This window comes from Cupressus sempervirens, chromosome 3 (genome assembly GCF_028749045.1).
Source record: "Cupressus sempervirens isolate cs-2001-9-10 chromosome 3, ASM2874904v1, whole genome shotgun sequence".
In the NCBI taxonomy this organism is placed as follows: domain Eukaryota; kingdom Viridiplantae; phylum Streptophyta; class Pinopsida; order Cupressales; family Cupressaceae; genus Cupressus; species Cupressus sempervirens.
In genome coordinates, this window is record NC_143120.1 from 331252028 (window position 1) to 331265182 (window position 13155).

The 13155-nt window shown below is 32.4% G+C and overlaps 1 protein-coding gene across 2 annotated transcripts; it reads left to right on the top strand.

Moving 5' to 3' along the window:
• The first annotated feature begins 321 nt into the window (after nt 1-321).
• LOC149566332 (PHD finger protein ALFIN-LIKE 4-like) lies at nt 322-7980 on the top strand. 2 transcript variants are annotated; one of them, XM_089817382.1, is made up of 5 exons: nt 322-418; nt 5548-5580; nt 6528-6756; nt 7381-7516; nt 7711-7980. In XM_089817382.1, exons 3-5 carry the CDS (start codon nt 6650-6652, stop codon nt 7978-7980), a joined length of 513 nt encoding a protein of 170 aa, XP_089673508.1. In that variant the 5' UTR covers nt 322-418; nt 5548-5580; nt 6528-6649. The 2 variants fall into 2 exon arrangements, with proteins under 2 accessions (XP_089673508.1, XP_089673509.1); XM_089817383.1 differs by lacking the exon at nt 5548-5580 and having other exon boundaries at nt 355-418.
• The last annotated feature ends 5175 nt before the right edge of the window (nt 7981-13155 follow it).

The window sequence follows — 13155 nt, forward strand, 5'->3', positions numbered from 1 at the left end:
AAATAAGTATAATTATATTTTAAATCGATAAAAAAGAAAACCTTCTTTTTGTAAACACAGCATAAACATTACACACAATATTTTGATAAGCTAAAAATATTAAATTATAATAATCATCATTTTCTTTTGTTTTTGAAGAGTGCTCCTAAAGAGAGGAATACCAATGTGTAATAAGACATTCCTATTAAAAGGGAGGATTAGAACGGGTTTTTTACGGTCGTAAGCTTTGCGGAAGATACATTTTGTGCAGTTTTTGCTCTCAAGCTCTGCTTTCAAAACAAGGAAATTGATCGTTCAACACTGGAATTTATTGTTGCGCAAATGGAAGGTAGCGGAGGTTCTATTAAGCGGAGTGTGGAAGATGTTTTCATGGACTTTAAAAGATGAAGAGCTGCTTTGATCAAAGCCCTCACTACCGGTTTGTTTTGTTTTCTATTTTCCAAAAAAAAATTATATATTTTTTTCGCTTGGCTTATCTGCCATTCATGTTACAGTGTTGACCTTTTCTGTCTTCTTCTGATTTTCAGTTTAATCACAGGCTGTGCGCCAAAATATTTGTTTTTCATTTCAAATTTTTGTCTAATTTTGTTCTAGTTAACCTTTTCATAATGTTATATATTTGTATATTAACTTAAATAATGGCTTTTGTAATTTGCTGTGTAAAATTTACTGTTTTCCATATCGATCTCTGTCATGAAAAAATATGCGGGTTTTTTAATAGATATATGTGTAGTGCCTGCCCCTAAGTTGCATTTCAGTCATCCTTGCCAAACTCTTTTAGGCCAATTTTATGTTTGATGATTAGTATTATTATTTTAGAGATTATCAGATGTTGTTTTACATTCAGTTTATTATATAATGAGATTACTTGGTACTCTATATTTCATGCATGTATGATGATTATTCAGTGTTTTCAGTTATCGATGATGAATAGCTAGATGGTCTATTATCACATGTGCTTTCTTATGGATACTTACCCCATACTGCATGTGTATGGTGTGCATGTTTGTTTTCTTTATGTATGGTGTTTCTGATATGGTTAAGGAAGGGAGTCGTAGTCACCTGCTAGTCGAGATCTACATGATGCACCACTTCCTACCATTGTCTATTTAGCTTAGAATATTATGTTTGTACATGCGTGAATTTTATGCAGGTTGCAGGTACCGAGTATCGACTTCCCTGAATTGCCAGGATGAGCGTACCCTATCGCATTATCTCAATGGTAAGAGAGGGGAGATAAACTCTTAAGTCCAATTCCTAAACCCTTTAACCAATTGTCCTAATTGATAATTAGGACAAGTATCTGAGTTAAGTACCCTCCGAATGCATCAAATGATGTTATTTCATGATTATAACCCTTTTGTTTTATTTAGTATGTGTTTTTCTATGATGGGTTTTCGTATGTTTCTTTATGAGTCCTTGGTGTATTTTCTATTAATTAAGTCTAATTAAAAAGATTAATTAATGATTTAATTTAATGAGAAATTATTATGAAATTTTCATATTTAATTAATTGAGAAATTAATTAAATAAGAGAATTAAATTTGGAGATAAAAGTTCAAAGATAAATTTAGAACGTGATAATATTTATTTAAATTAATAATAATATATTTAGAGTTCATTTTTAAATAAATGCTAAATATTATTGTTATTTAAGTTAATTAAATATTCTATCAATTAAGTTTCTAAAATAAATTAAAAAGTGAAAATATATTAATTATTAAAAAGTTGTAAGATTGCATGATGCGAGCATGAGTTGAAAATATAAAAGAAATTAATTAAAAAGATAAAATAAGAGAAAATTATAATGTTGTTTTAATTTCATAAAGTGCGCATGGGTTTAAAAGTAATAAAGATTAAAAATAGAAGTCAAGTGAAAAAATTAAATAAATTTATTTAATGATTCATTTAATATGCATTAAAAAGATAAAGCAAAGATTAATAAGAGTTAATTTTGAGTTAACTCAGTTGAGCAAAGAGTCATCTTGGGTGAACGCACAGTTAATGCCTTGATTTGAGGAAAAAACTCCTTATCACAACTTGGGGGTTCATATTTTGGGGGACCGTGAATTTTGGAGATAGAGAATTTTTGGGGAGACAACTTTTGGAAGCGAATTTCAGAAGAAGAATTCTAGGAAAGATTTTCAGAGGAAAGTAATTGAAGAGGAGTAAATTCTCTCACAGTTTTTTGGGGATTTCATATTAGCATCAGGACTAGGTAGGGTCTTGTGCTTTGATTGTTGATTAAATACGCAATTACTCTTTCCTGTCTTCTTTGTGTTTGTGGATTGTAAATCCAAATTCTCTATGATGAAAGTTTAAACTTTTCAATATAGTCAATTATTAATTGCTTGTCGATAATTTCTGTATACGTGAAGAATAGTAGAGTTATCAGAAACCCTCGTTTTCTAGAATAAAGAAAATTAGAATTTAACTTGGGAAGGGTTTGGAATTAAGATTGAAAACTCGGATGATAAAAAAATACTTTCTCCTTCAGAGTAAAGATGAAAACAATATTTAAAAAAAAAATTTAAAAATTATATATATATATATATATATATATAATATTAATATTAAAATTTTATTGTGGAGAGGTAATTATATTAAAAAATGTATTTAATAAAATTTTTAATGTAGAACATTTATAAGAATGTATATAAATAAATTTAATTTATTAAAAATCAAATTGAATTGGGGGGGGGGGGTTTACCCCACCCCGTCCCCACCTACCGGCAGCTCTGTTGTCACTGTCCGCAGAGTACTGCGGTAGCAGCAATACAGAGTACTACCCGCGGCCGTAGGCCTCTGCGGCAACCGCAGACCTATGGCCTACCTGTTGCGATTTTAAATCGCAGGCAGCAGGCAGTGCTTTATTAAATGCTTTTTTTAAATATGTATTTTAAATTATTAGATATTTTTAATATATTTTTAATTAAAATTATTAAATGTTTTTAAAATTATAAATATATTAAATTATTAAATGTTTTAAATGTATTGTTATATTAAAATTAAAATTATTAATATATTTAAGTTATTAAATTTTATTAAGTGTTAATTATCAAATGTTTGTTAATAGTAATAACGTCATTATTTATAAGGATTGTTGATAGAGTAAGATTAATTTATTTTATTAATTAGTTTAATTAAATGAAATTTAATTAAGTCTAATTAATATATGAAAATGTATAGTGGAAATTAGACATATAAATGTGACTTTAATAAAATCAAAATTATTTATAGGGAAAGAATAATCATCATTATTTTAATAATTATCTATCCTTTGATTACACCTGGGAAATGTTTTAATGGGGTAATTTTATATTTAAAATTGAAAAGACGACTGGGAATGGAAACTAGAAACCTTACTATAAATTAAAATATATGTGTTTTCAAGACTTGGCCAAACTGAAGGATTATCTTGTTTTCCATGTGTTTTCTATGTTTGGGGTTTGGGTGGTCCTAGAGTGTTGACTAGTTTAGGTTGTTACCAGAGGCTCGAGATTGTGAATGTGATGTTATGATGATTTGGTCTCAATCTTTCTTAACCCGACCATGGTAATGTGATGGAGTGCTCTATGATATGGATGTTTTTACTGGTTGTTATTGCTTTTCAGTTTCCTTGTGTGAGACTGAGGTGTATGTATTTGAGTTACCTGACGTAACCATTTTGGAGTCTTCTATCAGTTTTGTGTTCTATTATTGGGATTCTTTCTAGTTGCTCGTTGGAGAACCATGGGATATTGTGATTTATCATTGATGCCTTCAGATGCTGATAGAGTTTTGTTGTGATTATTATTTGAGGCTATTTAGTTGCTCATGGAGAACTGATGTGATGATTGTGGATTATATTTATGATGCTTTCAGTCACTTATATAGGACTGAGGTGATTTTATTATGATTCTTTGATTTGTGATTTCATGAGCCTAGGGTAGGTTATCTATGTGTAGTGTCGGAAAGTGGCTTGCAATGGGGATCGGTGCCTTAAGAGGCTGCGTGGAGTAACCCATTGTAAGTTTTTTTAACAAGTGAAAACATCTCACCTAAATACTAACTTAAATGAACCTAATAAGATACCTGTATGTTCTCTCCCATACCTTGAGTGCTAGTACAGGCTAGGATGGGGTAGAGAGAACGCTTGGTTACGACCTTGCATTTCGTAGTATGCCTCATCAATATGAGAGGATACTAGTGGCCGCAGGGATCACTAGGGACTCGGGATTCCTAAGGGATTGCTCAGGTAACTTCTACGTGACTTTTGCGATGACACTTTCCCGCTTGCATAGCAGGTTTCCTACGTGTCTTTGTGTGCCTCTGGGTCTAGATGTCTATCTATGTTGGAACCTTTGAGCTAGTGTACTTTTAGGATTTCCCAGACTTAGAGAGTACTTGTGTTTTGTATTTTGATACCTTGTTTGGGACTTGAGACTATCTCCTCAGCGCGGTGGGAGTGGACCATTTAGGTTCCACACAATCGGGTGGTAGTGCTTTTACTCTTACCATTTGAGATCTGTCTAGTACTACCATGGCTAGAGCTTCTTGGTATGCTTGTTTATCATATTTAGATGATGTTGTATACTTATGCTTTATTTTAGTATGTTAGATTTCTTTATGCATATGTTGTAGCATGTTTTAGGTGTGATATCCCTATTACTATAGTACCGATGATCTTATCGGTGACTTGGGATGTTATGCATGGGGGATGGCTAGGGCCCGCGATGGTCTAATGATACTATTGATAGTTGGGAGGAACCACACACTTAGATTAGTTGTGTTTTATGATGGATGGATAGTTGTATTTCATGTTGGATGTTTGTATCTTTTATGATGGATGGATGTATCAAGTATGGTATATGGTTTCATTTATTTTACTGTACTTTGTATCATGGATTTGAGGATGATGTATCTTTATATGTACATATGTATATTCTTTTAAGCCTTTCATACCCTGTGACATGTACAGTGGATGATTGAGCATTCTGAATTAATTTGCCAAGAGGTATTCGGAGCAAATGTATATTATGGACATTGGACTTTTTTATTATTCTTTCATGTGGATGTGGTAGTTGTTAGACTTAGAATTAATTAAATTTAAATGTGACTCAACGTCTTGGGATCCTTAAGGAATGTAACCTGTTAGGTATGTTTGTTGATGATTACATGTTATTGCTTCCACTACCATGTGTTAGATGTGTATGTTATACATTCTTACTTTTAAAAAAAAAAATGTTTAGCAAACTTAGTAAAACTTTAGGTTAATTCTTTTGGGTCCCTTGGCAGGGCATTACAATATGCAACTTTTGGGCATTTTTTTCTGAGTGTTTTTAGGTATTAAACAAATTGATTCTTGTCATGCCATTCAATGTGCTGCTTACTTTTCCCAACAATTTTTAATTAGTCTGACCATGGTTGCATTATTTCTTTGAGTAACGATCTTTTTACCTCGGTGTAGCATATCTTTGTGGTTGCATTATTTTCTTATTCTCTGACGGTCTGTATTATATTTTTTATCATATCTATATAATTTAACCAAAGTTTGGCTTCGAACAGATGTGGAGGACTTCTACAAACAGTGTGATCCAAGTAGGTTCTACCCCCTATTTTTGTTGTGTTCAAAATACGTCTAATTAAATGTTTGTATTCATACGTATTTATGATCTCATATCGTCCATATCGATTTCGAAATGCTTGTGAATCATTACTTTAATTTGAGAGGTTGAATTTAGCCAAGATTTCTCCAAGATGCAATGTTTATTATGTTTATGTACACCTAATGGTATTATGATTATGCACACCTTATTTTTCTGAAACATATTAGGATGTTTTGAATGAATTAGAGTCTGTGTGCTGAATATTAGTTGCTCGGGAAGCCATAGCATTTTTGGCATGAAATGGTGTCTATATGTTGAAAGTTACATGCTCCTGAAGCCATAGGATTTTTAATGTACAATTTATAAGTTTATCTGAATGCTGGAAGTACTTTGGGCAACAGTTCACGGTGGTACAAGCTATTTGAGATGATGATAATTGAATATGCCTCCCAAATTCTAAAATTCGGCTGAACTGTAAAGTTTCTATGTAGTATACTATCTCAATTGAGCCATTGTGCTCAGGGTGTTAGACAAATTTGTTCTGTTTAGTTCGAAACTTAAATCATTGAACTGCCATGTATTGTAGCAAAAATCATATCTGTAATCTTGCATTATCTCATGAACTATTATGTAGTCTATGCTTTCAAGGTAGTAGAATGAACATTGTACATTATGATGTTTGAAAAAGCAAGCTATTTGTATCATAGTTCCTTTTTGTGAGTTAATCTATAGTCTATGTCTCAGAAGCAAGCTATTTGTTTTGTGGCTCCTTAATGTTTCTAGCAATGGAATTATGTCAATGACAGTTAAAGAATCCTTCATTATTGTGTTGTTTCGTTCTTATTCTTACATTGTTTAGGGTTATTGAGCTATGTAATCATTTCTGTTTGGACCACTATTTTGTGTGATATTGTTTGTAGTTGTTTTTATGGGTTGCAGATAAGGACAGTCTATGCCTCTATGGTTTTCCTAGTGGACAATGGGAAGTGAATCTACCTCCTGAAGAGGTGCCTCCTGAAATACCGGAACCAACTTTAGGAATCAACTTTGGAAGGGATAGGATGGTGGAAAGAGATTGGCTGTCTCTTGTTGCTCTACATAGTGATGCTTGGCTAGCTTCTGTTTCTTCCTATTATGGTGCAAGATTTGGTTTTGACAGTAATGACAGGTGTGGTTTACTTGGATTGAACATGCCTTTGATATGAATTGATTTTGTTAGCTTTTACCCTAATCATTTTTTTTTATGTTTCTAAAGTGATCCATCATTCTGGATTAGCATCTGTATGGATTGTATTAGGCAAGTATCGGCTATTGAATTTATCTGCAATAGAAAATACTGCCAATCATCATAATTATCCTTCTGGATTCCCATGACAACCTTACTCCTTGATAATTCAAAGGATTTGGACCTTTGGTTTTCTATTTGCTCACGAATAGACATGCACATTGGCTAAGTTGTTTTCTGAAAGTGAAATGAATACGTAAGCACGAGTCATCAAATCATTAGCAAATCACATTACTTTAGAGTGCAATTGGTAAACATGTTAGCAAATCAAATTATTAATATCATTTTTCATATTGGCCAAACATTGTAATTCATTGTCCTTCTCTAGATTGTAATCATAAATTAACATGACAAGTTAGTAAAGAAGGTAATACATGTAAAAAGAAACCAGAAGTTGACACTTTTAAAATTTACAAAAGGGAAACATTGCATGCTGGACAAAAGTTTTGAATGAGATTTTACAGTGTTTTAGCCTTGAATGTATGACTGAAATCGGGGTGATGCCAGAAAGCGGCTATTCAACTTGATGAATGAACTTCCAACAATATTTGAGGTCGTTGCTGGAATTGCAAAGAAGCAAGTGGAGGAAAGGTCTGCAGTTACCAACAACACCAGTAGAAAAAGCAAGTCAGCATGGAAGTCAGTGAGTCCTCATACACTCCTCTTTCTCACTGAACATACAATTCTTAACCAAAAATAATATCCTGACATGCCTTGTTTCTAGTTTTTTCTTCTAAGGTGATATCTGTATGCATCTTTTCTTCTTGTTTAGGGACTGTGGCTTCCTGAAATAATACCCTCACATACCTTAATGCTTCTGCGATTTTGTTTTCTCAGCGGACATCCGATTCTCCACCAAAAATGGAAAAGTTATTACGACTCAAAGATGAAGAGGAAGGCCACAATGAAGAAGAGGAGGAGGATGGGGAGACACATTGTGGATCCTGGGGGGGATTTTATACGACAGAATCATCTGATTTCTGGATTGGCTGTGATGTTTGCGAGGATTGGTTCCATGGAAAATGTGTCAGGATTACTCCTGCAAGAGCTTTGCACATTAAGCACTACAAATGTCAATCCTGTAGTAATAAAAGAGCTAGAATGTAGATGTTTTCATTACATTTTGGCGTCAGTTGCAAGGGTGTTGCAGCCACTGGAATATGGTACCACACAGTCTAAATTCAGTTTCTAGGGAAAATCGGGGCATGATGCGACCCTGGAGGTCAGATAGAGGCTAGTGCAACATCCATACATAGAGCAGGACGTTTGCAAGCGACCTGCAGTTTAATCGGATAGTCATGAGTTAGTTTTGATGTGATTCTCGTGGTTCTTGTGGTTGGGGAAAAACAGTGAATTTAACTACTTAACTATTGACACACTCGGCAATAGTTCTCTCTATTGGTCAATTGGTTACAAACTACACTCTCTCACATATTGAAGCATCTTCGGTCTTGGAGAATATTTCAAATGATGGTCGTTTAACCATCATTACTTATTATTCTTCCTTTAATAATTTTGCATAGGTTGATCTTAGATCTAGTGGACACGAGTCCAACTCCTTTTAACGATTTTTTGATAATGATCTCCTACAGGTTTTGGACAATGCTGTACGACAATGACATCACTTTCATCATTGTCTTTACTTTCTTAGAAAGAGGTTTCTAATACCTTCCTTTTGTAGTGTAGACCCTACTTAACATATTATCTACATAGTTGTCCACTAACAATAAATATTTGTAGTCCCTTATGCTTCTCCATATGATTTAGGTGAGTTGTTCACCCACCATTAATGTAGATTGCTACTTATGCTATTTGTTTACTAATTTGGATTAAGGTCAAAACATGTTCTAGCATCCGATCCTAAACTCAAAAAAAATTACATAAGATTTTCAATTAAAGTACTAAAGTTTAAAACATCATTGGCTAAAAACACAAAACTAGCAACTGGCTATAAAAAGAAAAAACAACAAACTAGAGAAATAAAAAGAGTACAAAATAGAAACAACAATAGAAAAAAATCAAAAACTAAGCAAGCTCCTTTGGAGCTTTCACAGCTTAGTTCCCAATTATGGTGAACTCCTCTATAGTGTGTTTGAGCTTCTTAATAATGGAAGTAGAGGTTTTTTCCTCAGGCTAGCCATAGTTATTTTCTCGAGACCATCTTTAATCTCTACATGAACATGCTACTAGTTTATTGTTAATGGTTCATTCTTGACCTTTTATAGATAATTGCTCTAGTTTATTGTTTTAACACCTTGAGAATGTATCTTCTTAACCAATTTGGCTAATTAGACAAATATATATTTTTTCAATATTAATCTTCTATTGTGAAGGGTAATGATGAATTAAACTATCATCCTAACAAACACACTTCTTAAGAAATCTTCTACAGAGAAATTATTTCTAGCAAAATAATGTATATAACTTATCTATTTTTTACAATAGGCACTCCAAAATAAATGCCCATCTACAAGTAATAATATGTTGACTTAATATTAACTATGATATTTATAGTTGTAAATATTATTAAAAAGGAAATCGTAATAAAATGCATAGAATTCAAAGCTTCAAATAACAATATATCTTTTATATATTTCAAGATCTTATTTAATTTTTTGCATGATTGACAATATGAAAACTTAAGCTATGATAATTGTTGGTGTTTCAAAACTACCAAGCAACAAAATGCTTGATACTAGGATTCTAGAGATAAAACTTGGTCTAAAGGTTAGCAACCTCCTATAATCAACTAAAAATATTTTAGATATAGACCCAACTTCAGCAGAATCACAAGGGTTGTCTACTCTTTAGGTTGTACAAAACCAAGACGAGTACACCTAATGGATATATGGATATATAACTAGTTTTTGGTTCTTGATTTCAACATATGTTCATTAACATCATTTTCTATTTCACTTCTATCCCTTTTCAACAAAAAATGGTCACAATTCTTCTATACTTCACAAATAATCCTTGACAACAGTAACTAAAAAATGACGTACAAGAGATTATTGCAAACAAGTGCTGATCAACAATTTAACTCTTCATATGAGAAAGTAAAGATGGATTTGATTTATTTTTGTGCTCTATGTAATGCCATGAATTCAACAGTTTGCATCCTAAGTAGTGATTAGTGCCTTATCCATTGGTACAAAGAAAATCACACTAGTAAAACTTGGTCTATTCAATTTTCCTTACAATTGAAACTATCAGCAGTTAACTCTAACTTCTTTTCGTATGAATATCCTCCCATACACCTAGAAATCCTATCAATTCATTGAAAGAATTTATTTAATTCCTTGAATTAAGAGAAATCAATGAATAGACATACAACTCATCCAAGCTGCATTAAAATGAAAGAACATTATTCATTCATTCTCAAATCTTTAGATATATGAAATAGGAGACTAAATTTAGAGACACAGACATCAGTAGAACCTTCCTTTGTATTTATTTTCCTTGAAAACAATACATTATTGGCATCAAGTTCAAAATAACTCAAGAATAGACACTTAATCCTTCCATGTTCTCATTACTCTTAGATATGCAAAGATGAATACATCAAAATTTCACACAAAGACTACTAGACTGACTACAGAAATATCCTAAGACTCAAAATTATATACAATTTGGACCTTTTCTCTAGCCTTGGAATCTCATTTATATAGCATGAAATGCAACAAGCTTCAAGCTTACAGAAGAATGATAGTTGTCCTTGAGACAAAATATACTTCATGTACAAAATAGTCGCTATCATAATAAGACAAAAACTTGTGTGACATAATGTCTACATCATAAATCTTCTTGTTGTGGACCCAATTCTATTGTAGCTTCTTGTTGCTAAGGAGCTTCACTTGATGATTGGCCTAGATGCAATTGTTGTTCCTCAGACTATGGAACTAGTTGATTTGCATTTGAGGTGTCAGGTTCTAACATCTAGAATTTTAATACAACTCGTTGATGTCCATCCAAATCATCATGAACTAACATACAAAAAATTATAGTTGGTTTTTCTATCGCCAAATTATCAATTTGATTAACTACCTCTATTTTTGCAACTGCTTGATCTTCTTTTCTTTCTTTCAGTACATTTATTATTTGTAACTTATCTGGGCCCACACCACTTTCATCGATTTCTTCAACTGTCAATCGACTTGATTGGGCAAGCTCTACCATCCATTTATTGAAAAGGGAGTCATCTGGCCAATTAAAATTTGATATTTCCTATTGCTTCTTCAAAACATCCTCTTCCAATTTCTTAATTTAATCAACCTCCTTTTTGAAAGAATCAAAGAGTATTTTAACATGAACAACTTCTTCAGTTGTTTTGGCAAACCGTATGTGACCTATTTCATTTATGACTTTATTCAACCTAATGCACAACAACTCATCTAGCTCCTTGGTTCATTCTTCTTTATCTTTCAATTTATCTACAGTATGATAGAAAAGCTCAAAAATTTCACTAAAATATTTTGAAAAATAATTAATAATCCTCCTCTACAACATAATTTTGTCATTATCAAATTTAGACAAGCCACTTGTGATATCAAAATTTTTCTCTACATGTTCACAAGAGAGACTGATAACTGATCGACATAAAATTGTAATATCACTATCCCTATTATTCCACTTTTTTACAATTGTCTTCAGGGTGTCCTCATTACTTTTTAACTATTCCATATATCCATTAATTTTAACAACTTATCATAGAAAGTAGGCCAACCTATCCTTTTTACCAAATATATAATGGAGCATATTAATTTATTTTCTTACTCAACATGCATCTCCACATGTAATGACCATATTTTATTCCTTTCTTCTTCAATTTCTTCTATTGTATATGATTGGAATCCCTATTGGGTACTTGGTATTTCTATTATAGGAACTATGTTGAAGGCTGAAATTGGAAGAAAAGGAGGATAAATAATCATCAGTTTTCTAGATTGTCCTTTATATGCTACAATCTTATTTTCAACCTCAATACTCTTTTGCACTTCCTTGTTGTAAGCAACTAAAACCTATTCATATTTTTCTTGTAGATCTAGTTTTTTTCTTTTCTCCTTCTTGGCAGTGGAAAATGTGAGGGTAGCTATTTCAGCATTGAATTCTATGGCCTCTTCATTTGGATATCTTCTACACTCTTAACAATGAAATTTTCAACTAATTCAGTAACATCAAATTGAGAAAAAATGGCTTTGGATCCTCTTTTTAGAGACTAGATTACTAAAGCAGCATGGTCTTCACTAAACTTAGCACCTATAACTCCCCTTTTACATTTTCCTCAACATTTAGCTTCTTGGTGGCAGTCGTAAAAACTATGGCATCTGCAATATTCTAATTTGGTAAAAGTAGAACTCTAGATGATGTAATCATTTTTCTTCCTTCTTCTAGAGTCAAACTTTTAAATTATTGCATCATTTCATCCTTTATTTCATCTTATATAACTGTGTCCTCCTTTTCTAGATGCTCAACCTTCTTCTTGTTACATCTTTCTTCAAAATTCTCAATATTAATTCTCCAAGAAAATTGGTAGAAATCCCTTGATTTGATGAAATTGTCATCTGATAGATATTCATGACTATCTTGTTCTACTATGAGATCTAATTCTTTCCCTTTATAATTAGCAATAGTCAGTTCAAGGCTAGGCATGGGTTTCTCCTTGGGGATTTCCTTTCTCTAATTTTGCAGTAGTAATAAACACTCCCCCTTGGGATCCTAATTGTTCAATTTTCTCTCTAGTAAGTTGTTCCTCTCCTATATGCAAGGGAGATTGAGAAGGAATGTAATCTTCTACTTGTGACATCTACTTATCTTCTATCTTCTGCCTCTTAGGCCTTGGATCTTCAAGCGTTTCTTCCAAAGCAACACTAGTTGACAATTATTTACTTTCCTTTATCAGCTGCATACACTTTGTTCTTGATTATGCTATAAAAAAACATCATTTGGATGACCAATTGGCTTGATCCTACTATAGGAGTAAAAGACAACTTCTTCATTACCTCGCTTATTTTGTCAGGATAGGTATTAATAAGGAGAGCTTTCTTTTCATTCATTGCATCCATGATCTCTAAGAAGCTGATCATCAATTTGTTCACTCTGTCTGGTAATGTCTTTGCATCTTTTAATAGACTATAATCCTTTTCAAAATAATTAATAAATTCTAAAACCATAGAATAGAATCTCCACTTTTCTTTCTTGATTTCTTATTCTAGGAGAGGAAATTTATTCCTTATTACATCCTTATGAAAATATAATTGATGCTTGTGAGCACTAGCCTTGGCC

What these genes read in the sequence shown, in the direction of transcription:
- LOC149566332 (XM_089817382.1), top strand. Translation starts at nt 6,650, where the DNA reads ATGGTGGAAAGAGATTGGCTGTCTCTTGTTGCTCTACATAGTGATGCT. An exon ending in GGTTTTGACAGTAATGACAG is followed by an intron (nt 6,757 to 7,380) that starts GTGTGGTTTACT and finishes GGGTGATGCCAG; the next exon opens with AAAGCGGCTATTCAACTTGA. An exon ending in GCAAGTCAGCATGGAAGTCA is followed by an intron (nt 7,517 to 7,710) that starts GTGAGTCCTCAT and finishes TTGTTTTCTCAG; the next exon opens with CGGACATCCGATTCTCCACC.